Here is a 24,981-nt window from a genome sequence, read left to right as displayed (position 1 = left end):
ATGACTGCTCTGCAGAAGAGGCAGACAGGAGGGAGCGAGATGTCCCAGTGTTTGCTTCCCACAGCATTGTCCTGCTTTCATGAATGCATGAGTTTTGTCCTCAGAAATACAGTCATTCTTGATATACATGCTCCTTAATATTTCATTTCTTATGAAAATTGACAGGAAGAGTATGATAGCTGTAGGTGAAGCATATGATATGTACATAATTCTTATTTCCTATTTTTCAATGAAATTTTCTTCAGTTTTTAGTGGATGCTGATTTTTACTAATAACTGATCTTTCCAGATCTCTCACTAGCTTAACAGTTTCATATACGTTTTAATATTTCTTAGTATTCAATTAAAGAAAAAATAAGAAGGAAGTTCCTTTGAGAACTCAACTCTCACGCCCTATAGTATAGTTCGGTAGTGATGCAAAAATTGTTCCCCCAACCAAACTGTATCAAAGGGAGCAGCTGGCGGATGTCTGGGAGCATACAGAGGGTAGTAACATCCTTCATACTAGTCCCTGGGAAACCTGCAAGTTTCCTGGAGCAGCAGAATCAGGCCTTAATGCCCAACTGCCTGCAGGATAAATGCTGAGTTGCTGGTAGACCTCCCTTCTTCTGGGTCATGCTGGAAGCTTTGGTTCCCTCGCGGAGAAATGCGGAGGGGCTGTTTCTCCCCTCTGCTGTGCCAGGAGCAAAGTACTAGCTGTCTTCCCAGTGCAGGGCAGCGTCTGCATCCAACCGGCTCAGCCACAGCGTGGAGCAGAGGGGAGCACTCAGCAGCTGGAACATCAGGTCTGCTCTCCTTGTCACCGCATCCAGCCGCAGGCGGCAGCCAGCCTGGGCAGTTCAGCCACTCCAGTAACGTCCTCTGGGCTGCATCAAGCAAGGCCAGGACCGAAAGTTACGAGAGTACCACGTAGCTCTGAAAGGCAGTAAAGAGGCATGAGTTTGTGCTGCCTGCTTACAGTGATGCTTCCAGGCTTAAAAAATCCTCTGTTTCTTATTTTGCAAGGTGGAGTGTTCCCTAATGTTCCCTAAATACCAGGGAGCTGAGACACAAGTATTACTGGCTGCTTCTTCGTGGAGTTTTGAGAACTGGTATTTCTCCCATTGCTTTTTACAGTTAACTTATGAAGAAGTGTCTTGTCTTTCTCAGAAAGAGCTGACAGTGCCCATTTCTAGGGAAGGGACACCAGACCAGAAGCCCCATGGTCCAAGCTGGCAGTCTGTTTGTTCCTAAACTGAAATGTGGCCATTTAAACATTTGTGTTGGCTCAGCAAATACTTCTGTTCGCTCCAGCTCTTTTACTGATCAGTTTAAATATTTCCCAGCATGAGGTTGGATTTGCAGTCCGGTAATATTCCAGGTTATATTTTCACTGTTGTTGGAATATAAAAGTTACACTGGCTTTTGTGAGTACATTCCTTTTCCAGTGAAACGTTAAAATTTTGGAACATGGTATTTTTAATTCATTTTGGAGCCTCTTTTTTGGTGAAAATTCTGACTTTTTTGTACAGTATCACCTATTTCCGTACTTTATCATCTCTGCTTTCCATTTGCTATTTATGCATCCAGCTCTGGGGTTCCCAGTACAAGAAAGACATGGACCTGTTGGAGCAGGTCCAGAGGAGGGCCACAAAGATGATCAGGGGGATGGAGCGCCTCTGCTACGAGGAAGGCCTGAGGCAGTTGGGTTGTTCAGCCTGGAGAAGAGAAGGCTGTGGGGAGACCTGATTGCAGCCTTTCAATATATAAAGAGGGCTTAGAAGGAAGATGCAAGGAGACTTTTTACCAAGGCCTGTAGTGACAGGACAAGGAGCAATGATTTTAAAATGAAAGAGGGTAGGTTTAGATTGGACATAAGGAGAACATTTTTAAACGGAAAGAGGATAGGGTTAGATTGGATGTAAGAAGGAAATTTTCTACGATGAGGGTGGTGAGGCACTGGAACAGGTTGCCCAGAGAAGTTGTGGATGCCCCATCCCCGGAATGTTCAAGGCCAGGTTGGACGGGGCTTTGAGCACCCTGATCTAGTTGAAGACGTCCCTGCCCATGGCAGGAGGGTTGGACTAGATGATCTCTGAAGATCCCTTCTAACCCAAACCATTCTGTGGTTCTGTGATTTTCCTCATACTCACACTGAACTGCAAAGCAAAGCAGTCACTTCTTCTCCCAGTGATCCACCACTTCTGCCATCAGCTCTCTCTGCTGCTTGCTAGAGGCTGAATAAACATTGCCTGCCTTCCCAAATTTTTCCAAACACTATGTAAGCAGCTCAGTGCTGGCAATGTCTTCCTTGGCTTTCTTTTCTAATTTAGATCCTGAATTCTTGTCTTACGTGTTCAGACCCTTTTAGATATCAAAAGCTAAGGTAAGTCAGGAGTAAGTTAGGAGAGTATATCCGTAAGTGATACTGTTGCTTCTGAAGGCTATTCTGTTTTCACTTAACACCAAATTAAAATCCTTACAAAAGAGTAGGTGCATGCTGTAGCTTTCAGTCAAAGCATAAAGATGTGTAGTGAGTGCTTGTGCAAATTTCCTTACAGGAACTGGGATCTAAAGCCTTGTGTCAAGCTAGCTTACCTGTGTAGAAATCTTTGCATTCCGTTTAAAGTTTTGACTATCTAAACATTTTGGATAGATCTTTCTAAACTATCCCCCTGCTGAAACAGCAGTGCTGTGTTATCTTAGCAAGAAGTGCATGCACTACTTACTTACACCGCTTTGGAAATTGTGAGGATTAAAGATTGTTTAAATGACATTTGTTATTTAAAGAATTAATAAAGAAAAATAAATATATTTGTTCTGTTTGCAAAACTCCTATTTTATAGAACACTAACGAGGCTCATAAATTCTGCAATACTGCAGGAGACATTAGTTTGGCAGTTCCTCCATTGTCATTTTGTTACGTCTGTGGACAGTTTACTGTTGCTAGAGCTTTGATTGAGTTCATAAAGTTTGCAGCAATATCATAATGCATTTAATTCAGTGCATGTTTTGATGCAGAACACAGAACAGTTCATTGGCCAGCGATGCCGAGGTGAGAGCACTACACTGCTACAAAGAGCCATGCTTCCCTCCTGCATTCTCTCTTCCAGGCCCACCAGTTCTGCCGCCTTTTCTGCTTATGCTTCAAAGCTCAATGTGAGCTTTATTGTCTGTTTTGAAACACTCCAATGGATGATGAGAGCTGTGAAATTGGACCAGATTTCCTCCTCCTGATTTCCATGCTATTACCACAGCAATAATGTTTATTTTTAAAGTGAAGAGAGTTCTGCCGCTTCCTTTGAAGCAGAGTTCATATATATCTCAAAAAAAAGAGGTGGTGTGGGTATTTTAGGATGATCCCAAGTCAGATGGTGGCACCTGCCTGCCCAGAAGTCACGGTTAGCGTTTCCAGCGAGGTGACGCTAGGCAAGCTGTATGTGCTGACTACTAATATGTCAGTTATTCTGACACTCTCTCTGAAATACCTCATTTCCCATCCAATGTACACCGAATTATAGTTCCTAAGCAGGTACCTACTCTGTGGCTGTGGGTCCCGCTCAGTTTTGTGTTTATCTTTTAGGTCCAGGCTTGCACTGGTAAATAGCATGTACTTGTAGCCAGCAATAGAATTATACATCGTTAATGGAAACATGTAGAAGTACATGCTTGAGTTCCCGCATTTCTCTAAATTAGGATTAAATATATTTGTCTCACTCTGCAAATTTTATAGTCGTGATTTATTTATTGAAAGTTTATTGAGAGCTATTGTGAGCTACAGCACAATGGTACTGGTCTACCTAAGTATATTAAACTTGGCTTTCTCAGGCAAATGTTTCAATTCCCACAGTCCACAAACTTTATAAATGTAGTCCTCAAAAGTGTGTTTTAAGGTGTGTGGCTTGCCAAAGGTTAATTGCTTATCCTGCTCGTTGAGGCTTACAGATTCTGTGTCTGGCTCGCTCTCTCGGGGGGGGCACTGAGGCCTGTACCATTCTCCAGGGTCCACAGTGAGTCGACAGAAGCTGGAAGGAAGTTGGTTGCTGTCACTGTTGCTCTCCTGCTGGAGTCAAGCTGTATTTTTTTATATATTGTTGCTACACGCATACTTTACCGGCAGTATTTTTTAAGATTAGAGCCTCTGTAACAATGAATCTGAATACCATTTGCCAGCTTTGTCACTTTGCACATATATTCCACGTTTCTTTTATGTGCAGTAGTTTTGTTGACTAAGCATTGGCTATTTTGTTAAGGCACCACATCAGATTCATAGAGCATCAAACTCGGTCCCGTTCTTTTTTCTCACTAGGATCAGAACGATCTGTTACGGGAGAGCTGAATTAAAAAAGCATGCACACGCTCTAAAGATAACTGCCTACATCTTCTCAGTATCAGAGCCCCACAGTTGTCGTCTTGTTGCTAAAAACTACCAGAAGTTCTCTACAACCATGATTTCACAGCTGGGTGCAAAGGTGGAGTGCCTGTGAATGGGTCATTTCACGTATCAGCAAAGGCTTCTGGCAGTAATTACCGAATTCCAAGAGAATAGCTTAGTATTCTTTTCTGCTCAGGTATAAAACAGTTCCCCAATTGTTTTTCCTGCAGCGGTATTCACATAACCCATCCTTAGCTCAAGTTGTGTTAGCAAGTCACTGTAATTGTGCTCCCCCCTTCACTTTCTCTTCCTCTCTTACCCTGATGAAAAGTTCTAAGCGATGTGGTGTTTAGCAAAACTGGATCATTTGTTTCTTCTGTCTCTTAATAATGCTCCTGTTCTGAATTCATACCGCGCTTTGCAACTTGCAGGCATTACGGACGTTTATTGGTAAGATGCAGTAAGATGCTCCCCATGTTTGTTACGTACTTTAATGAGCTGGGTAACAGTACATGCCTGAATTCTGAAGCTCCACTAAATTAAGATTAAATACGTTTGTCTCACCCAGCAAATTTCACAGAGGTAATTTACCAAGTTTATTGAAAGTTTAAAATTATTGGGGCTGTAAGTAAGCATATCATCCCCCTTTGGCATTCTGTTGTGCTTTTATGTACTCATTTTCTATATACAGGTGCTGTTTTGTTTGAATTATATAGCTCATTGGCTTATAACATATATTTAAACAATTTCTATCTGGTTGTGTTGTCTTTTGTTTTAATTTAGAACTTGTCACAGATGGAGAAACAGAACAAAATCACCTCTTGCTCCCCCCTTCCTCATTCCCTTTACCAGGGAATCCAGTAGAAGCCTTTTTGAATGCTGGAGGAGAGGATAATCAATGTTTTTTGGCCTGTTACCAAACACTTATAATTAATATTTTACAAGTGTTACTCAGTGTTTATTTGCGACAGGTTTGTACTGGGAAGATTCAGAGTTAATTGCGAGGCCAGTTAATTGACTTGTGAGTGTGAAATGCCAATATCTGATTGAATACTTATATCTGATTCAAGGAAAAAAAGCAAACAACTCTTTGTTGCTGGTGCCATTAGCCACCGAAGTGGGAAGAAGGTCAGATAATCTACTGCTGCCGCTTGGATCAGGGCTGTGACTGCGTGTAAGATCAAAGCAGCCGTGGCAAGGTTGGGTCAGGAGACGGGGAACCTTTGAAGGGAAGGGAAAAAAAGCAAGAACAGATGGCTGAAAACAAGGTGAGGGGAGCATCTTCAGAGAAGGAATGGAAAACAGCTTAGTTTCCTGTAGAGGAAATGTGCAGCTGAACCTGTGAGAGGTAGATTTGGCTCGTCTCTTGCACTGATTGACTGAGAATACAAAGTGGTAAGGCACACAAGAAAATTTGGTGTTATTAAGCTGTGAATATAGTGAAAATGAGAAAAGAGTATTGATTATACTGTTATATCATAAATATTTATAGGTTTTGTCTTCTCCAGATTTTCTGTATGTTATAAAGCAGTTGATAAGCTGATGTTGTAGTACTGTAACTTTTGATACCTGTAATGCCAGATCTTTATTAGCTGTGTGAAGTAATGGATGCATCCAGAATTGAACCCAGCTCCTACTTTTTCTTCTGAGCAAACATTTCTCGTCTAAATGACTTAGCACATCAGTGGGAGTTCTGTTTTCCCAGTTACTCATGTAATCCACCATGTGAACTGATGCGTGGAAAGCACTGAAGTTAAAACAGGTCACCTAAAACAAGTGCTCTTCTCTTTTCTGCTCTCTAGTTACCAGCTAAGACAGGAGTTGTTTCAGCTTCTTAGTGCTAAGCGGCAGTGCAAAGAAGATGAAGACAAATGGAGACAAGAGACAGCTGCCTTCTTCATTCAGGTTGCTTGGAAGAAACAGCTGAACCATAGCCCTCTGAAATCAGTTCCTTCGTGTAAAAATCTGAAATCTATAAACAAAACCAACTCAGCCATAAAAACCGGCAAGCAGTCCATCCTTAAGCAGATATATGGTAATTTTGTCTTCACTATACTTTATTTTAAATAGCTACGTTTTTATTTTTATAACAGTATTCTCTGTATTTTGGATTCTTCTATACACTTCTTCCCTAATTGTTAGGCATTTCAACTACTTATAAAAATTAGTCTGCATTTCAGGTGTTCTGGGTAATTGTATTTCTGTTTCAGGTTGAAAAAAAAAAAATACCTCTGTGATTTAAAATGGCTGCTGCTAAAGCTGTTTGAATCACCACGTGGTATTATTCCAGCAAGGGTCTTGAGCAACCAAATAATTCTGTTGCCAGAGCTGCTCACATATATCGATGGGGAAAAAGAATAGAGCAGTTAAACTGGGGGTAGCTGGCTGTATCAATGCACAGTGGCTATCTGGATCATGGTTTAATTTTTTTAAGCACTGTTTTAAACTTTTTTGGATTTGTATTGTTTTTTTAATATTTCCATTTGAAGAATACGGTCTTGTTCCATGTTAGTAACTTTCTTGTTTGAAGACAGCTGGTCTTTATTGGCAGAGCAAGATCATCTTTTATGATAACACTGCACTGCTTTGCACTATGCCTGAATGTGCACGGTGCAAAGGGATGCATCTTGAAGGGCAGAGGAAAAGCATCGCTTTTAAACTTTGAGTTCCTTTACAGTGTGAATCGCTGATGGAGTAAGGATGTGCTAACTTTATGTACTTTACCAGGTGGTAAGTCACTTCTATCATGGCTCTGTAGATAGCCAAAAAGGATAAAATGAATAAAGAAATAAAGCTAATAATAATTTTATTTTCCTTCTTTTTTACAGCAACTGCAAGACGTATTTTAACGTATTTTAAAGTTCAGTTGTGGTTGTCACAATTTTCTGCCATATAGAACGTCTCATGAGTTTCCTCATCACAAATGAGAATAATTTTTAGCATAAAATAATGCTATAGCCTAGTTAAATAGTTTATAGCTATACATAACCACATCTTTATATGAATAAACACAGAGCTGTTCATATTGTTTGTTAAAGGACGTTCTCAGGAAGGCAAAGTATATCAGCCAACAAGACCTCCTTCTAAGGTGAAACTTTCTGATGTGCAGCTGGTCTCAGGTAGGACACATACACTTTAATTTTTATATATATATATATATATGAGATTGGTTTCATCTTAGAAAAGAAAAAAAATCTGCTCAAGAACTGGGATCTTGTATCAAAACACGTAACTACTACCAAAGTGTTGTGCTTGCACGCTCTTTCTTTCACTACTTTTGGACTTACTTGAGCACTGTACTTTTATCCTTATGTTGAATCATTTATATGAAAACTTATTTTCATTGGGCTGTTATTAGGAAAAACATTAATATAATGGACTTGTACAGTGATAAGCCAGATAACATTCACCTATGGTTAAAATTGCTTACAGATGCTCATACTTTGGTTCATTTTCAAGTATTTACTATACTTTACTATAGAAGTAAAGAGAGTGGATTTCTACATGTGCCAAGTCCTTACACAATGTTTACACAATTTACACAATTACACAAATGTTTAACAAACATTTACCTGTTTGTTAGAAATACATGGTTTAGTGCATAGACAAAAACTTGAAAACCCAAAGTTACTCATCTGATCTCTGCCCTTTCTTCTAAAATGGCATAATGGGGTTCCTGCACTGTGCACAGACCCTCAATTATTTCATAGAGTTTTACTTGCAAGTGATTTTTAAGGCTCTAACAAAATCATGCATTTATTTGCTACTTAACTCGAAAACCTTGTAGTTATTACCAGGTCTTCCTTGGGAAAACCTTAGTTCTGTTTGTAACTGAAATTTTATGTATGGAATGGGTATTGGGGCAGTAGGGTTGGCACAATCCGGACTGTCAAGCCGTGCAGACAGATGGGGCTACACTGCGTAATACAGCAGAGCATCGAAGAACAGAGATTGTGAAAGCATTATGAAAGTCATTAAAGGCTGGACCTTTCATGCATGTGGCATTATTTGACAGCTAGATAGCTAGAAAGGAAGTTAGAGTACACGGTCATCTCTCCTTCTACTTCTTCACTGAACAGCATTTTTAAGATTTTTTTCAAGTGTATTGTGCACTTACTCGGGGATGGGAGCTATGATAATGTTAGCCCTTCACCAGGTGAAGATTCAGCGCCCAGTTGGTCATTTGGTCTTCGTGGTTGTATCACATGTCGTTCAGAGGCAGGCCACAGCTAGATAGCAACAATGCAAATGCTTCAAGGAGACAGCAAAGGGAAGCAAAAATACATTTTCCAACTAGTTTACAAAACTATTAAGTCAAAAGGAAATCTGACAGTAGACCTATCCTTGAGTTGATTAGAATTGCGAGTTTCTGCCTCGCTAAGAGACAGAGGCTTTTTTCTTCCACTGTTTGAAAACTATTTTAATTAAGAGGCATGACCGGACAGGTGTTTGATTGCCACCTCTTCATGCAGACATGAATCTGAATTTTAAAAGAGCTTTGGCAAATAATGCTCCTTTTCGTTTAACTTTTCAGGACAACAGATCTCCCTGTCTTCTGAAATAAAAAGGCTTTCTTTTGAGGTTTGAGTGTCCTTTGCTTTCATAACTTGGTGACGAATAGGATAGCGATAGGAACTCTGCCCAGTTCCTTTAGAACACTACTTACTTTTATTCACCTAATAGGAGCTCAGGGAACTTTAGCCCTTACTTAAAGACAATAACATGTTTTTCATCTGCCTGCCTTTGTGCATGACAACATTACATTTGTTGGAAAAGTTCAGAGCTGTCAGTGGCTAATGCCAGATACTCTACTTCTGACGTAGGTGCCTGGAGTAGGTCAGAATGGACAGTTCAGTTTGAGTCTTCTCTAGCAGAAGGTACATCTGGGAAGGTGTAGACTGACTGTCAGCCCTAGATTTAATGTTCATATAGCTAGTGGAAAAAAGCATGCTGTGACAAATCTGTAACAGGAGACTGACACCAAACTCGGTTAACTTACTGGCATAAGCAGACCAAACACTTTGGAGTGGGGACACGCAGAAGGTATTGAAAGGAAATGTACAAGTAAGTAAGGGGGGCAGAGAGTGACAGGTAGAAAAGGAGCCTGCAGTGGGGTAGACAGACAGTGGATAGGTGCTTTGAAACATTCCGGCAAATAGGGCCTTTATGATTGTGCTTTGAAACGTTCCGGCAAATAGGGCCTTTATGATTGTTACAATTAAAACATTTTGGAGCCTGAAAGTTGTTCCCTTTTTAATATATGTTTTTATTAATTAGATGCCTTTTGTCAATTCAGTAAATGGCATTTAAAGAGGCTCTCTGCAGCAGGCCAGACAGATAAGCCCATTTTTTTATTTCACTGTGGACATTAAAGTGTGTTTATAGAGTTGTAAAGGAGGAGGGTTTGCAATTCTTGGCATTAGAAAGACATCCTTAAGATGTGCTGGGTTCACCCCCTCCATGAAATGTTCAGATATGCACTTGGGATGACCCTGGCTAGAATGGGATAAAGCACTGAAATGTTTGCATCCAATCTCTACAAAACTGGGAAAGGAAAACACACATATTACTTGTAGCACCTTACAGTACATCAGAACATTGAATGAGTCCGGACATTCAGCCAGACTCAAAACTGAAGAGAATGGTCAGCTGACATTCATTTCTGCTTTCTAATAATTCAGAGAGTACTTGCTTTAGCCCTGGACTAGTTTCCCCTACCTTCTAGAAATGACCCAGTACCTAACGTTGCTAAATATTGCTCAACAAAATCTCTTCTTGCTCTTCAGCAAACAGCCAAGAGCATTGTGTTAGTGACTGAACCGTCAGCCTGGAAACCTTCATTCATTTATGAGGGTAAATCTCCAGTTAAGCTCCATTATTATAGGTTGCGTTAAACATATGCAGTAGCATTCCCTGTAAGCTGTACCGGGTGCCACAGAAACCGAACTCTATTTACAGATAATCAACAGTGAGATGTCAGGAAAAAGGCATGTTATTTTCCTGGTAGATTCATTGTTTATGAAATCTAGAATGCAGTGTAGATTAAACTTCCATTTATCCACTAGAGTTACTCATCAAAACCATTTTGTTCTTTTACAGTAAACAACCTACACTGTGTTAATTTGCTGGAGAACATGGGAAAATCAAAGCAATTTTCATACAACATGAGACCAACCACTGCTGCAAAATCAAAAAATACAAGACTCAAGCACTAAGCAAAACTGAATGTTTGGAATTTAAAAAGTACATTCCGGTACAACTGTTATCTTTCATAATGTACAAGTCATCTACAACATATTAAACTTGAACACATTTTCAATTTTGTATTATCTCAGCATTACATGCCAAGCAGAATTCTAAGGAGTTGGACTCATTTTATTTTGTGTACAAATTAGTTTTTAAATGCAACTGTTAATTTATTTACTGACAGCATGAAATCTGAATTGCATTTGGAAACAGAAAATGAAGCACTAAGCCCAGCATTACAATAGAGTTGCAGGGGCTTCCAAAGTTTTCCGTTGTCAAAAGTAGGAATTTTGAATTTGTTCATCAAATGCAGTTTCAAAGGAGAGGGAAACTGTACTAAAGATGTAACAGTTCTGAAAGACTGCTGTTCCATTTCACCTCAAATTTATTAAATGTATTCAAAATCCAAACAGGAAGGGAAGAACAGCCTTCATGATCCACTTCTGTACTAAAGAAACAATTGTTTCTTAGCTAGCTATGGATTTGGAAGGCAAAGTAGAGATGTTGACAAAAAACACTCAGTAAGTAAATTGCTTTCCACAGCCTATGGAAATTGCTAGGGGTGTGTTTTCTACCCTTTGAGATTATCACCAATTTTTTCCATACTAATAACTATTTTTATACATGCACAAAAAGACTTTCTACAGAAAGCAAGAAAACATGGGACCTATTCTAGAAGAAAACTTGTTCTTCTAACAGCTTTGGAGCTGCCAGCGTACAGTATTTACTTTGCACAGAGTATTTAAAAATATGAACTCAGCAAAAAACTCTAGTTTCAAAGTATATTGTTTTCTGTTTCTTCTTCTAGTTGGTGTTACATAATTTTTTAAATTAATATGATGCTTTGAAATAATAGATGATTGGAGTCAATATAAGTCTGTTTCTCTGCAAGCACTTAAGCTTCAAGGAGACTGGATTTTCTTTAAGACCCCTTACTGTGGTCACCACATCTACTAAAACAACTTCCAGTAACGTCTACTTGTTTGAAAAGAAAGGCAACAGAGGTATGCAGTTCTTTGTAAAATTTTTATTCTGTTTCACTTACAAAAAAATTGACAAGCTTTGTTCCAACATCTTCCATTCAAAACTAAATAGAAGTAAATGCTTTACAATAAATGCAGTGCGACCTCTTTAATATACCGCGTTTATAGGGCCAGGTCCCTGGGGATGAGAGGCAAGGTAGATGTTGAAACAGTAATGGAGGTCTGTTAGCCACTGCTCTTGAACTTCACCACTCTTCAGTGTCTAGAAAGAAGGGGAAAAAAGGTAAAACTCAATTTCACCGACAGCACTTGCAAAGCTTCGCTTTGTTTTTACAGTTAATCAGGTGCACTGTTAAAGGTACGAGATGGCCTTGTTCACCTGCACACAGTCACGTTTTTCTTCTCATTTATACATCTCAACATGGTATATCTGTTAAAGCCGAAATACTAAAGTGTTACTACTTGGTACACTAAGTCAGTGTTGCAGTGTGAAGTGTGTGAATTACACCAGATGTGATTTCCTTACTGCTAATTATAGTGGCTTGCTTACTTTCCAATTCTGCAATTTATAGTCAACTAAAATGCAAATGAGCATGGTTCTACTAAAGCAGGAGAGCTCAATACCCCAGTCTACATGAGAACTGCTACCAACAGACCAACATAGCCCACGGTCCAGTAATTCACTCTCCTGAGCATTCATAAGAGGTTAAAAGAAACGCCAACAACAACAACCACCAGCCACCCGCAGTGGAACATCACAAAAACTGGCTGAGGCATTTCAACACCAAAGGAAACCAACCACCTCATTCTCTGTGCGAGAACTTGCACGATACTCTCTTACATCTGCTTTCGCCACCACTGAGGTTATGTTTCTGGTATCAGGCCTTTTAAAAGGTACTAATGGATACGTCTGGCTTATTGAAACCTGTGGGACGTACAAACTCTCTGCTCAAAACTAGTAAGAGCTTTGTGCAAAGGCAGTTTCAGATTTTTTCTCTGAAGAGAGAAGCAACTCTAATAGTCTCAAAACCACTGGAACGTAGACGTGTCAATAGAAGCGCTGGGTTTTGCTATATTTGAAAGAGAGTATCTTTTGCACTGTACATATTTAAGAGAGTTTGTCTGATTTAATAACACCTTCGTACACCTATATACCCCGGCTCCAATAAACAGAAAAGACTAGTTTCTTATTCTCGACAGCTCTCCCTCAGACAGGCTGTGTGGGTAATCTGCTTCCCGTGCATTTTGGTAGGAAGCCAAGTGTTGTCCAGGGCCGCTGGACTGGTGCAAGCTAAACTTCAGAACTGTCTCATCTCTGCAATGACCACAGGAGCTCGGACAAGTAGCTACCTGCTACACAGCCTGCGCTTCCAAGACAAATAAAAGACAACCATGACTTGTGTTTTGCTAAACGTCTGTTCTTCAGGGTTTGCAATAATTTTTAAACATAAACATGAAGTACGTCCTTGTAGTCTCTGGGAAACAACAAGAAGTTTCATACCATGATGTCCTTGATAATCTGTTGCACCAGAAATTCATTTGTGATCATATGGCTCCTGAGCTGCCCATGTTGCATCAGTAAGCGAAGCAACTGAGCAACAACGGGCAGTTCTTCCCGACAGATCCTGCTCACTTGCAGGCTTTGCAGCATCAGTCTCAGTAACCGTGGCAGGAGTGCTAATGCAGAAATACATGATCCCCACAGCATATCCCTGAGAGGAAAGGAGAACAAAAATTGAAATGATCCAGGACACGTATTTCAAGTATGCTTCTGTGAACCTGCCTCATAGCTGTACAAGTAAACATGCCTCTGAATTCAGTCATGCCAATTGCCTTCACCGTAATTAGTGCCGAAGCAGAAAATTTGTACCAGAAAATGCTAAACTTGAAAATATTCTAAAATTATGTACAGCACTGGAAAAAAAAAATTAAGGTCCTGCCCTGGAGCTACAGATGTTGCTAAAGCTCTTACGCAGTGTAATTTCTGCTTGATGCAGCTGGGAAGAGGTTTTTCTTTCAGTCATTGTTCACATATACGTGAATCTTTATTTAAGACTCATAAGAAATGAAACAACGGAATCAGCTTTTTGTGACATGCAAGTCATTAAATACAGTAAGTGAAGGAGGACTCCAGCTTTAAAAACACGTCTTGAATTTTAAGTAACCTTTGAACAACTTTCCTGTATATGGAATAGTTAGAGGAAAAATCTGAAGTTTAATCTGTTTAAAGACATTTCTGTTATACAGGTAAATAAACTTATTTAAATCTGGTATCTGTAGCTTTTGGTTTTTTAAATCAAATGGATTTGCAATCTATAAAATGATGCCTGAAAAGTTTTGTTAAAGCTGAAATATCAGTCAGTTAAGAGTACAAGCATGTTGCTTTTCAATGTATCTAATGCAACTAAAGGCTAAAGCTAAAGATTAAGGTATAAATATCCACCTTTCTAAGGTCAGGATGGTTCTGACATCTAACTGGAACAACGTGAGATGAAACCTTCTTCAGTTATTGTTTTAAATAATTCCAGCTAACTTTGCATCTTAAATCCAAGTACTGTTTTGAAGTAAGCAAAAGACAGCAAAATAAATTGGGGGGGTATCCTTTCATTTTACAGCTCTAAATACTTGTGGGTATAAAGGCAGAGACAATTCACATGGTAAGAAAAGCAGCATTACCTTTTCTGTACATGTTCTGCATCCTCTTTGTCTAAAGTTAGCAGAAAGTACAGAAGACTGTAACAACAAGAGGCTAAGAACTTGTGCAGGTTTTCACTTAGGATGCAAGCTTGATCCAAGAGCTTATTTATGGCACATAAAACAGATCCAGCTGTGCTATCGGGTATTACAACCAATCCAACCTGTATTAAACAAAAAAAAACCCAAGTTCATCACTTTATACACAAGTTTTTTTGCTGGTATACAAGCATGCCTAGAGCTGAACAAATCTCTTTCATATCATGACATGTATTACTTTGTTTCTGTTCAAGTTCTACACGCTACTGCGTTTTTTCAAATCCCTGTTTTCCTAAGAAATTGCCACCCATACGAACAGAAGGTTAAACAGGCATCTTCGTTCCATCCCCTCTAAATAAACACTCATCTCAAACATATTTTAAAAAAACTACTGCTTTGAGCCTTGCTCTGAACGATGGTACCGGCACAAACAGAATCTTTTGGACAGGTCTTTCCTTTTAAGCATATATCATGGGACAGAGCAGCCCTTCCGTGTCATGAAGCGGCAGTGAGCAGTCACTGAGGTAGAAGGAAACTCGGATTTACTCTCCAGAAAGAAAAGCTTCTACTGGATCCTCATCAGGGTGAGTCTCCTTAGAAATCCGACAGGCTCGACAGGAATGACAGCATTATGAGCCAAGTTAAATTAAAGCTAATGAAACATATGGTGGGCCCACAGCTGGGGTGATACTCTTCTGTTGTTAAAATGAAAACATCATCTTGAGTAAGGATTTTATAGGCATGATAAATAATTAAAAAAAATATCATTTTTGAATAGAGGCAGTGAATTAGAAAGCAGTTTAAATTTTGAAGTGCTATTGAGTAACCATCCTAGATTTTTGTTCTCTAAAGCCGTAAAAAAAAAATCATGCATTGCTAATGTGGCACCATTTATCTTATTAAAAAACTAATTTAAGGAGTTTTAGAGTAGCCTAATTTGCGCACCTGCAGGTACATTGTTTTAAGCTGACAGAGGCAGTTGGTTCACTTAACAAGGTCAGCTGTTTCTTTTATAAATGTTTAGAAAAAGATCAACAAAGTACAAGCTACAGAAATGTGGAATGTATTTCATTGATATGATTACTCATAAGAGGTAAAAAATAAAGAACAATGATGGGTTCAAACTTTTAAATACTTCCAATATAAGACACTAGGTATATTTCAAGGCCACAAGCGCAGATCACCGTCCCGAGCTGACCCTGCACCAGCCAGTTGCAGAGGTAGAAGGATGGCGTTCCTGCGTGACAGAGGATGGACTGCAACTGTCACCAAGACCCTGCTGAATACTACAGGTCATTGAGGCACTAAATAATGAAAACTCATAATGATGTTCCTGACCAACCACAAGCAGGAAATAATGATAGTAAGCTAGACAGATGTCTGCACATAAAGAAGCATCCTGAAGATCAAATTAGCCAACATTGCTGATGAAATGTGCCAGTCAGCCAGTCTGGAAGATGATGTGAACACAGACATTCCAATTTATACAAATCCAGTAGATGAGACTGCTCAAATAAATCCCCATATAGGATGTTGCCTACACAGTGCCTTTCCTTCCTGTTAGGTGTCATCATCCAGTTAGAGATCTTGGGCAGCAGTCTAATCAACTATAAAAATCCACTTAACTGTTTGCTCTCAAAGGGACAGTGCAGTAGAACGCATAAGCTGATTTAAAAGTTGTGATTTAAGACAACACCTACCCTCAAAAATCTGGACTACGGTTATAGGTAAGCTACTCCCTATGGAAGCTTTGGTCTAGTAATTTTTCAGTAGGCCTCCACACAGGGAACTGCAGATACTTGTTAGATCGCAGAACCATCTCGAGAGGACAGAACAGTCCTGCCTCTTGGCAGGCAGCATCATGGGTAACTGCAAATTATGTCCCTTAAAATTCCGTTACCCAGCTCTGGCTTTGCCATCCCCATCCTCAGCTCAGGGAGCATTCCGGCTTAGAAGGAGAAGACAGTCTGTAAAACTCATCTAGAGCTGTTAGTCACTCTTTTGAAAAGTAAACCAAACCAAGAAACCTCTCATTTACAGCTGTCCTGGCTTGAAAACAAGCTGAACTATTCACAAAGCAGAGCAAAAAAATCCATGGAAGTTTGGACACCAACAGTTATTAGATTTTTTTTTTTTTTTAAAACTCCGCTTATATTGTTGAAAATTTTCGCGAATGTTGAAATTATACATGAAATATATGGAATAAGTGAATTTGAGGGTTAAGAGACCATTACAAAACTTATCACAAGGAAGCTACATAGAAGACAAAATGGTACTTACCAGATATTTACAGATGCCAGTCTGGAGAATGTCAAAACACTGACTTTGTGAAGGTATAGTGGACAAGCTGTGACAGATCATCTGTTTAAATAAAACAAAGTTATATTTGAGTAGTCTAATGCAACCAGCAACCATTCACTGTGTCGTCATACTTTGTTGACAGACCTAAATACAAAGTACCTACGGGGACACATGGCAGCTTTGTCTCAAAGTACTGATTCTTTACAGTGTATAAGACTAACATTGTCAACATAAATTGTTTGGTGTTTAAAGAGATGACGGCCTACACCACTAGTTTTTTTGGTAGTGACTTTCTTTTACCTATCTGATAGAAGCAGAAGGCCAAAAATACTCTGTCCAGCTACAGCGCCACACCAAGCCTCCACATGCCTTCCCTCAGAGCTGAAGAATTTCAGAAAACAGCTTCCCAAATAACGTTATCAAGCATGAAACAGAAGAATCACAATCAAACAGGACAGAAAAATAATATAACAAAAGAAGAAAGTAGCAAAGATCCATTTCCAACTTATTTTCCTCTACACTGCCAAAAATGTCATATTCAAAGATGATACGAAATGTAATACTACAAAGGGAAATCTTGTTTTATGAACTGCCAAAAACTTTCTGGTGCTTATATAATCAGGCACTAGCAAACTGTATTAGCTGCCCAGAGGCATGACGGAAAGAGGTTTTAAAAAAAAAGTGAACTGAAAACTCAGATCTTCATTTTTTAGTAAAAAACATATGAGTGAGAATGGCCAGGTTAAGGGGGGTGGGGGGGAGAGAAAGCAACAAAAAAAAAAAAGAAAAAAGAAAAAAAAAAAAAAAGAGTTGACCAAGACCCCATGAAATGTTATATGGCTCCTGGATAGGATGAAGAAACCAGAGCTCCAGTAGATCTGCTAGTAAGCTGTACTACAATCCTCAGCAGATGGCTTTCTGTTCCTCTCTTCCTTCCTACCTATTTCAATAATTTGCAAACTAGTCAGAGAGCTTGGATGACCTCCCTCTGTTTACATTCATTGCTTATCCCAGTGGCAACTGAAGTCTCCAGAAAGCAACGCACGCAGCGTGAGCACGTTATTAGACCATCAGCAGTCAAGACGTCCTGCTAAGGACAAGGAAGATTGAAGAACCAATACACAAGGAATGAAATGTTCTGTTTGTGCTTAAGGGAATCAGAAAGAGAACAGCAAGATCAGGCGTTTGAGGGAGGGAAGAATTTAAGTCCCCAAGTTTTGCAAATATCTCGACTTAAGCAAAAACCATTCCTCTAAGATACCTTGCTGACTGAAGAAAGAGCTAAAGAAAACTTTAACAGAATGATCTGACTTGAGGGATTAAATTCAGTGATAGTGTCCTGGTTTTGAGACTTAAGTTGAATCAGGGCAGGTCAAGACACCTAAACAATAATGACAAAATAGAAAACATCACCCATGTTCTGTCAAAAATAATAGTCCACAACATTTCCAGCTGAAGAGAGACCCCAAGGAAAGGAAAGGTTAGGAAAAGAACCATTAGCTCAAGGTCCTGTGGTATGAAAACTCAATACTAGGTAATGTGGATGCCAGCCTGGTTTAATCAGAAATGGCCAAGCAGTATCATTTGTGGTGACATAAAAGCGTGCTCAGCTTTTTTCAAAATTACATGCCACAAATGCTTTTAGCCCTGCTTAAGCTGACCAAATTCAGGAGATCCTTAATGCATCTGCTTGACAGAACATAATACTGTCAGGCTGGCAGGACGCTGCTCGTGTTAATCAGTATTACAGGTGTAATTGTACAAGTATTTTGTTTGACTAGTAGAACTATTTAAAAGACAATTTTATAGATACTCTTGCACTGAATACCCTTATTTTTGATACTATAGATTTACTTAATAATGAAATAATATTATTAAAACTGTGTACTCCATCCTAGATATGGTAGTGCTTCTGTACACTGCAATTTGAAAGTGATAAAATATGAAGTACTCTGGCATATTCCCAAGAAACGCACTCAAAACATTTGCGTATTAGCAGTGTAAGAAATAAAGTCAAGCTGAGACAGAGGTTACTGCTGGGGATTGTCACATTAAGGACAAACTCTGATGCCCATCTGACCTAGTATTTTAATGAGTAACACTTACATAAGAAGTAAAGCTACACTGATGAAATCTGTCGGCTGACAGCTTAAAGTTGAAAAACACTGCCACGACAGGACTGGACTAACCTATAGAAAAGATCGCATGGGTTTGATGAGTAACAGATTCAGAAAAAATTCAGTGAAACAAAAGCAGCGGGTCATGCACTTGGAGACTAGTAAAAACTTCTGCAGCTAGGAGTTTTAACAGTTGGAAATGAGGAGAACATTCTCTGCATAATTGACCACAAGGTAGTCAAAATAAAGGTGGAAAAATAAAGATCATCACAACAGAAGTAATCAGACGAGTACTGATCGTCTGTTCAATACTACTCCATAAGACCCTACTACTTAAGACTACTTCTGACACACTGTGCAAAATAGGAGTCACTCATTTTCAAGAAAGGTAAATTCAAACTGAACGGGCATAGAAAAATTGCACAAATAGAGATCCTGTCTTACAGGTGTCAACGGAAAGAACTTAACCCGCCTAGGTTGGCAAAACTATACCCGAGAAGGGATATTGCTGCTACTTACAAATACAGCAAGGAGGTGAAAACCGCTGCAGGAAAACAAATATAACCAAACAGCAACAAAAAATAACGATGATCGTAGCTGGCTGGGAATGCAGATGAGATCGAAACTGGGAAGGATGATTATGAAAAGGGAAACGCAGGAGACATTTGTTGCTCGTAAGACAAAGCTCAGGAAGTTTGCAAATGGGGTATGCCACATGCTTGTGAGCACATGAGACTAGACACAGTAAGCTAGGAAGATGCCTTCTAATTCAATACATACCCACGTGAGGTCAACAAATTAAAGACCCTGAAGGCAAATCCACCGGGTCCACCCAGAAAAATAAGGTTTTGTTATTAATAAAACTATTATTAATATTTCACTCTTAGGACTACGTCCCTAGAACAGGCCTACCAGTCCACTGAGGCTCTCCCTGAGATGACAAGTTGCAGGAGCATTTCATAACAGGTACAATTCACCAACACTTGGGCATCATACCACTGAAGCAGCATACTTGTTTAAAAGGGCAGTGGTAAAGTGCATTGGCAAGTTCATTTTTCAACCTTTTAGATCTTTCTGACCCTCAAAATAGCACAACCATTCCCTACATCCAGTTCTATTTTCCTACGATTAAGTGGGAGTGGCAATCCTTTTCAATTCCATAAATTAAATCCCACTTGAAACGGCTTTCATAACAAATGCCTGTTATAAAAAGTGAAACTGAAATGTTATTAGACTTGGAAATGAAAGCAAAGAAAACTTAATTATCACATGAAAATTAGTATTTTTCCTGACAATTTATTTTCCTCAGGCAAGGGTTTGCATGATGTTTAATTTCCATAATAAAATGTCACTGCTGATTCATTATTTTACATTTGATTAGCATTTATCACATTTTTGGTGCATTCATAGATTGGTTTTGGACTAAAGCCAGAGTAGTTTTGTTTCAGAGTATTACTGAAGTGAATGGACAGAGAATAAGCATCTCTCATCATAGGGGGAGTTTATACCTTTTTGAGACAAGTATTTTGTAACTGGTTTAGATTTAGAGGTTTTGGGGATTTTTTTCCTTTTTAATTTTGTTTGAATATCCACTTCAGTAAATTAAGCCAAAGAAAAGCATTCTCTTAAATACAGGGATTAACTGTTAGCATTATGCAGCAAATACTACAAGCTTCATAATCCATTGGCAGCTTTTGAAACCAAACCTTATTGATCAGACAAGCCCAACCACCCATCCTACTAATGAGCCACACAACTACAGCAGCAGGTTCCCTACTAGTGCTTCAGGAAATTGTTACTACACAAGGCCTCCTTGCCTGCCATACTGAAGACATATTCCAACAGTAGCCAGCTAAAATGGAAAAGCAGAAGGGTAAAAAAAGAAAAAAAAAAAAGGCTGGGAATGCAGCCCAGGAACACTCCCTCGGCTTTCTGGAGATCCTGCCACCACGGAGTATTTTACTCGTCTTCAACTGGATGAGTAAAAGCATTTTTGCTGCTGACAGCCAACCCAACTGACTCTTAATCCAACGTGAAACAGGCTTTTCATAGCTCTAATGTACAATCAGAGGAATCCATCAGTTTAATATTGCTTATCTCTAAGATGCTCTCCACTCCAAAAGGCAGACTTGGGAGGAACCAAGGAAGCCCAGTCTCAATCTGAGCCCTCATGGCAACAGGAACACACATAAATGATGAACTGAGAGTAATGTTTTGTTCGTTATTTAACTGTTCCCACTCCCTAAATCACCCAATGCTTCCCGTAACGTGATAGATTCTTGACTCAAAAAGCCTCAAGGGAAATATTTTATCAGGAACTCTCCGGGGGAAATCTGCATATAATTTCAAGCTTAATCATGCTGTGAAGTACTCTCTTTTTCAAAGAAAAATACCTTCCTCTGAAGACACACATAAGTGTGAGCACAGAGAGGAACCAAGAAAGCAGAAAAAATAGTGGATCAAGTATTTTAGCAAGCCACTATATGGAGTGAGACCAAAGACAGTTCAGATCCCAAGAGAAGTGATTTTATTAAAAAAGAAAGTTGGCACACACCAGACACTATATCCTAATGTGAACTTTAAAATGTATTTTTCAATTCACATCGACATCTACCTCAAACATGGGTAACTAAAATGTAACAGGCTGTTCTGCAGTCAATTCCCAAGCCCTTGTGAAATGACTGTTTCGAGCGGGACTCTATCCAGTATAACATGTTACTGCAGAGCGTAGAAAACGAGAAGTTTTCAGGTGATGGGGCAGGCAATGAAGCTTGTCGTCTGAAGCTTGGCCAGCTTCCCCCGAAGCACCCTAGCTTATCAGGCGGTGTACTCCCTTGACAGGTGCTGCTTCTCTTTCTGAAATAAATTGATTTGACAGGGCAATATTAACAGTGCCCTGAGTTGTTGAGAAAGCTGTGTACAACAAGAGATCTTTGTTCATCTGCCTTGGCTAAGCTCACAGGGGCGGATGTGAAAGGTATTCCTGATTCAGTGACTCCAGAAAAAAAGAAAAAACACCACAAAAAACCACACACAACCCCCCCACACACACAATCACAATAAAACAAAACAAAACCTAGGTTAAAAAAAGAGACAAAAAGAAGGAACGGAGTCTGCAGGAGAACAATACACAGGTGGGCAACAGGGGAAAAAGAAGCCCACTAAGGGGCTAATTTTACATACAGGATAGCAGAACAGGAAGGCAGAAACTTGTTTAAGAATTACAAATGCTTAGGAACATGTATTGTGTCCCACATTTTGATAGAGTATGTATTTCCAAAGACTTCAGGATTATGAAACACAGTTAATTGCTGGATCGGAAACAGAGTAACTACAGCATACAAACTTATCTTGTACCTGTTGAACTGTAGCGATTGTCTATATGCAGATTCCTAGCCTGTGCACAGTGTCTGATGTTAAACCTATATTAAAAGTCAACTAAACCAACTGCAGTTATCTTTATTTGCCACTGGACACAAATACATGGGTGGCAATCACCGCTGCTCACCTACTGTGCAACAATTTGATCACGTGTTTAGATCTTGGTACCAGCAAAGTATGGTGCCAGGAGGCAAAGAACTATGGGCCAGAGACAATCCTACTGTCTCACTAAGTGACGGGCACTTCTGAAAATATTATTCTTTTGTGAGCAAAACCAGGTTTTATGCTCAACAGCTAATGTGCCATCCAGGAGGAGATGAAGCCGTACCTGAAAAACAGCACAGGTCTGGTTCTTTTCTCAGAGCTATCTTACTAACAAAATTCAAAGAAAGGACACCATGAAATAGCTTTGCTACCCAAGAAGCTTTTGTTTCATCCTCTTGCAGCCATAACAAGCCCTTCTTTCACAGCTCTGCAGCTTCCTCACAGCTATAAAATGTCACCACGGCCGATTCCTCTTCCTCGTGGATGCCGCCCTGTCAGACCACATGCAGGACAGTCAAAGGAACGTCTGATGTGCAAGTCTCCAAATCCACCTGCCTGTCCCCTCACCAGACAGAAGGACTTGAAAACACAGAAAACCGTACACTTGGGAAACTAGCTCTTGTCCCACAAAGCCTGTCTTTTTAAGCAAATTTAGTTTAGGTATCACAAACCAGGATGTGAATTTATAGCATAATGCACAGAGACTGTGGAGATGTTAATTTACATTAGTTACACGGAGTAACATGTGAGCTCCCAGCTATAAAATGTCACAAGACACACTGGAAGCAGGCAGAACGGAGCACAACTGAAGATCAAGTCCGGTTTTTCAGGCGTTTGTGTTATGGTGTTTAGGTCTTACTAGGTTTTTTTGGTTGTTTGAGTTTTGGGGGGGTTTTTTTGGTTTTGCGGGTTTTTTTTCTTTTTTTTGGTTGTTGTTTTTGAGGTTTGTTTTAAGTTTTATATCTTAAGAAAAATTATGGAAGAGACCTTTGAAAAACAGCTTTATTCATTTTAGGAGGCATTGCATTTTTTTATATAATTTCTCTTCTGTTTCTTTGGAATTTGCATTATTTTTCAAGAAAAAAATCACATTTGTTTCATTTCTAAACATTAAACTTGGATACGATGTAGTTTTACAAAACACTAATGGGCTTACATAGAATTTTTTATCCTCCTTCAAGAGGGTAAAAATTATAGCATATTTCTAGTTCAAAAGGGATACTATTTACCCTCAGCTGCTTTTTCTCCCCAATGTAACTCTTAATCTGGAAATCTCAATAAAGCCCCCAAGTTGAAATCTTATAGGAACTTCAACTCAAAATCTTCATTTTAAAAATTCAGTGGTTTTTTGAAATGTTAATCTCCGCTTAAAGTTAAGCTTCAGCACTGCAACACCACCATTTACTTCTCAAGACAAACATCCTTGCAGGACTTTTAATTTACATGCATTGACTTCCTATCTTTAATGATTTGTCGTAATTTTCCATAGCATATCAGTGCAGATACAGCCTTCCCAACTCTATTTCACTTACAAGACTTCTCCATTTCTGACACACATTAGTATATTACATTATATGCATCCCAAGATTTTTGAGTTCAAGACTGCTTTTAAAAGCAGCTGACCTTCCCTAGTGTTTGCTTTTGAACGTTGAGTATTTTATTTCTTCAAGTCAGCTATGTGCTCAATATAACTCCAGAATCTCGACTTTGAGCAGAACTTTTGAATTATCATTTGCTTTCCCCCTCCAAAATGTTCAAGTATTACAAACATCAAATATTACAACAACAGAAATTATCATGTATACACTGTTACCTTGTTAAACTGTTCATTCCTGTTGGCGCTATTTCATTCGATACTAGCAGAGCAATTCAATTACAGAGGAGTGAACAATGTTACCGAAAAACACTATAGGCACAGTTTAAATGAACAAAGACTGAAGCCTTTTCCCTAAGGCTGCAACCATTTATTCTGGAGCCCCATCTATTTCAGCTACAGGGGTACAATTTTAAATAATTGGCTTTAATAAGGCAGAAGTCATTTTAAGTGGAAGTTGCTCCAGAAAACGAACCAAGGTTTCCACATTTAACTTATCTTTTAGAACAAATGTGAAGATTAACCTTTACAGCTACACAACATGGCATTTAAAGGGACATTTTTCTTAAGCATTGCTCCTTAAGTGCAAATCACCATTACCTACAAGCTTCCACAAAAAAATAACATGGCTTCATATTTCCGCTATACCAATTACCACTCTCTAGACAAAAAAGTTACAATTAGTATCCATCTCAAACCAGTTTTTGTTATAAACCACCTAAAAGCATTAACTCCTAGCAGAAGTGCATTTGTTTGGCCTTTTCACCAATTACGGTGAGACACATGCTACTCAACTGCACTGGTTATATTATAACACACTCCAAAAGTCCATTTGAAAATGCCTCAAGTTATTCTTTTCCTTTACAACTTGCTCCTTCTCCAGAGGCATGTGTCTTCTCCTTCTGCATCTCTGGTGTGTATATATATGTTATACATCAAATTCCCTCTTACAGTTCATTACCATTAGAAGCACATACCACTCACTGCACAGCTAGCAGTGACTGTACCACAGTACAGCTAGCTAGTGACAGAAAACTGGGGCTGCCTTTCTCTGAATTTGAAAACAAAGTCGAGCAGCAAGCAATAAAGCCAACAAGCCGTGGCCTCCCGCAGATTCACACCTGGGACCCTTCATCCCTTCCATTTCCTCAGCCCCATAATCCCAGCTGCTCCTGCCTCACAGCCCCCGATACCCCCGCGGGCCAAGCGACAGCACCTGCTGAGCCTG

At 39.3% G+C, this 24,981-nt stretch overlaps 2 protein-coding genes across 2 annotated transcripts in view; one reads left to right on the top strand and one right to left on the bottom strand.

Moving 5' to 3' along the window:
- INVS (inversin) overlaps window positions 1–10,568 on the top strand; it is a gene marked incomplete at its 5' end in the record, with an annotated part of 55,831 nt that extends 45,263 nt beyond the window's left edge. Inside the window, 4 exons of the mRNA XM_009586854.1 lie at window positions 6,156–6,388; window positions 7,392–7,472; window positions 9,177–9,230; window positions 10,453–10,568. Of these exons, the coding sequence (XP_009585149.1) occupies window positions 6,156–6,388; window positions 7,392–7,472; window positions 9,177–9,230; window positions 10,453–10,568 (484 nt within the window). The remainder of the gene's footprint in view (window positions 1–6,155; window positions 6,389–7,391; window positions 7,473–9,176; window positions 9,231–10,452) is intronic.
- Window positions 10,569–11,606: 1,038 nt separating this feature from the next.
- The window catches only part of TEX10 (testis expressed 10), a 58,304-nt gene continuing 44,929 nt past the window's right edge, over window positions 11,607–24,981 (bottom strand). The window contains 4 exon segments of the mRNA XM_009586853.1: window positions 11,607–11,844; window positions 13,084–13,294; window positions 14,259–14,440; window positions 16,596–16,676. Coding sequence (XP_009585148.1) covers window positions 11,731–11,844; window positions 13,084–13,294; window positions 14,259–14,440; window positions 16,596–16,676 — 588 coding nt within the window. The 3' untranslated portion in view covers window positions 11,607–11,730.

The sequence above is a fragment of the Fulmarus glacialis genome, unplaced genomic scaffold, assembly GCF_000690835.1.
Source record: "Fulmarus glacialis isolate BGI_N327 unplaced genomic scaffold, ASM69083v1 scaffold1621, whole genome shotgun sequence".
Lineage (NCBI taxonomy): Eukaryota > Metazoa > Chordata > Aves > Procellariiformes > Procellariidae > Fulmarus > Fulmarus glacialis.
The sequence above is the reverse complement of the archived record's forward strand: the minus strand, read 5'-3'. Positions and strand labels throughout refer to the sequence as shown.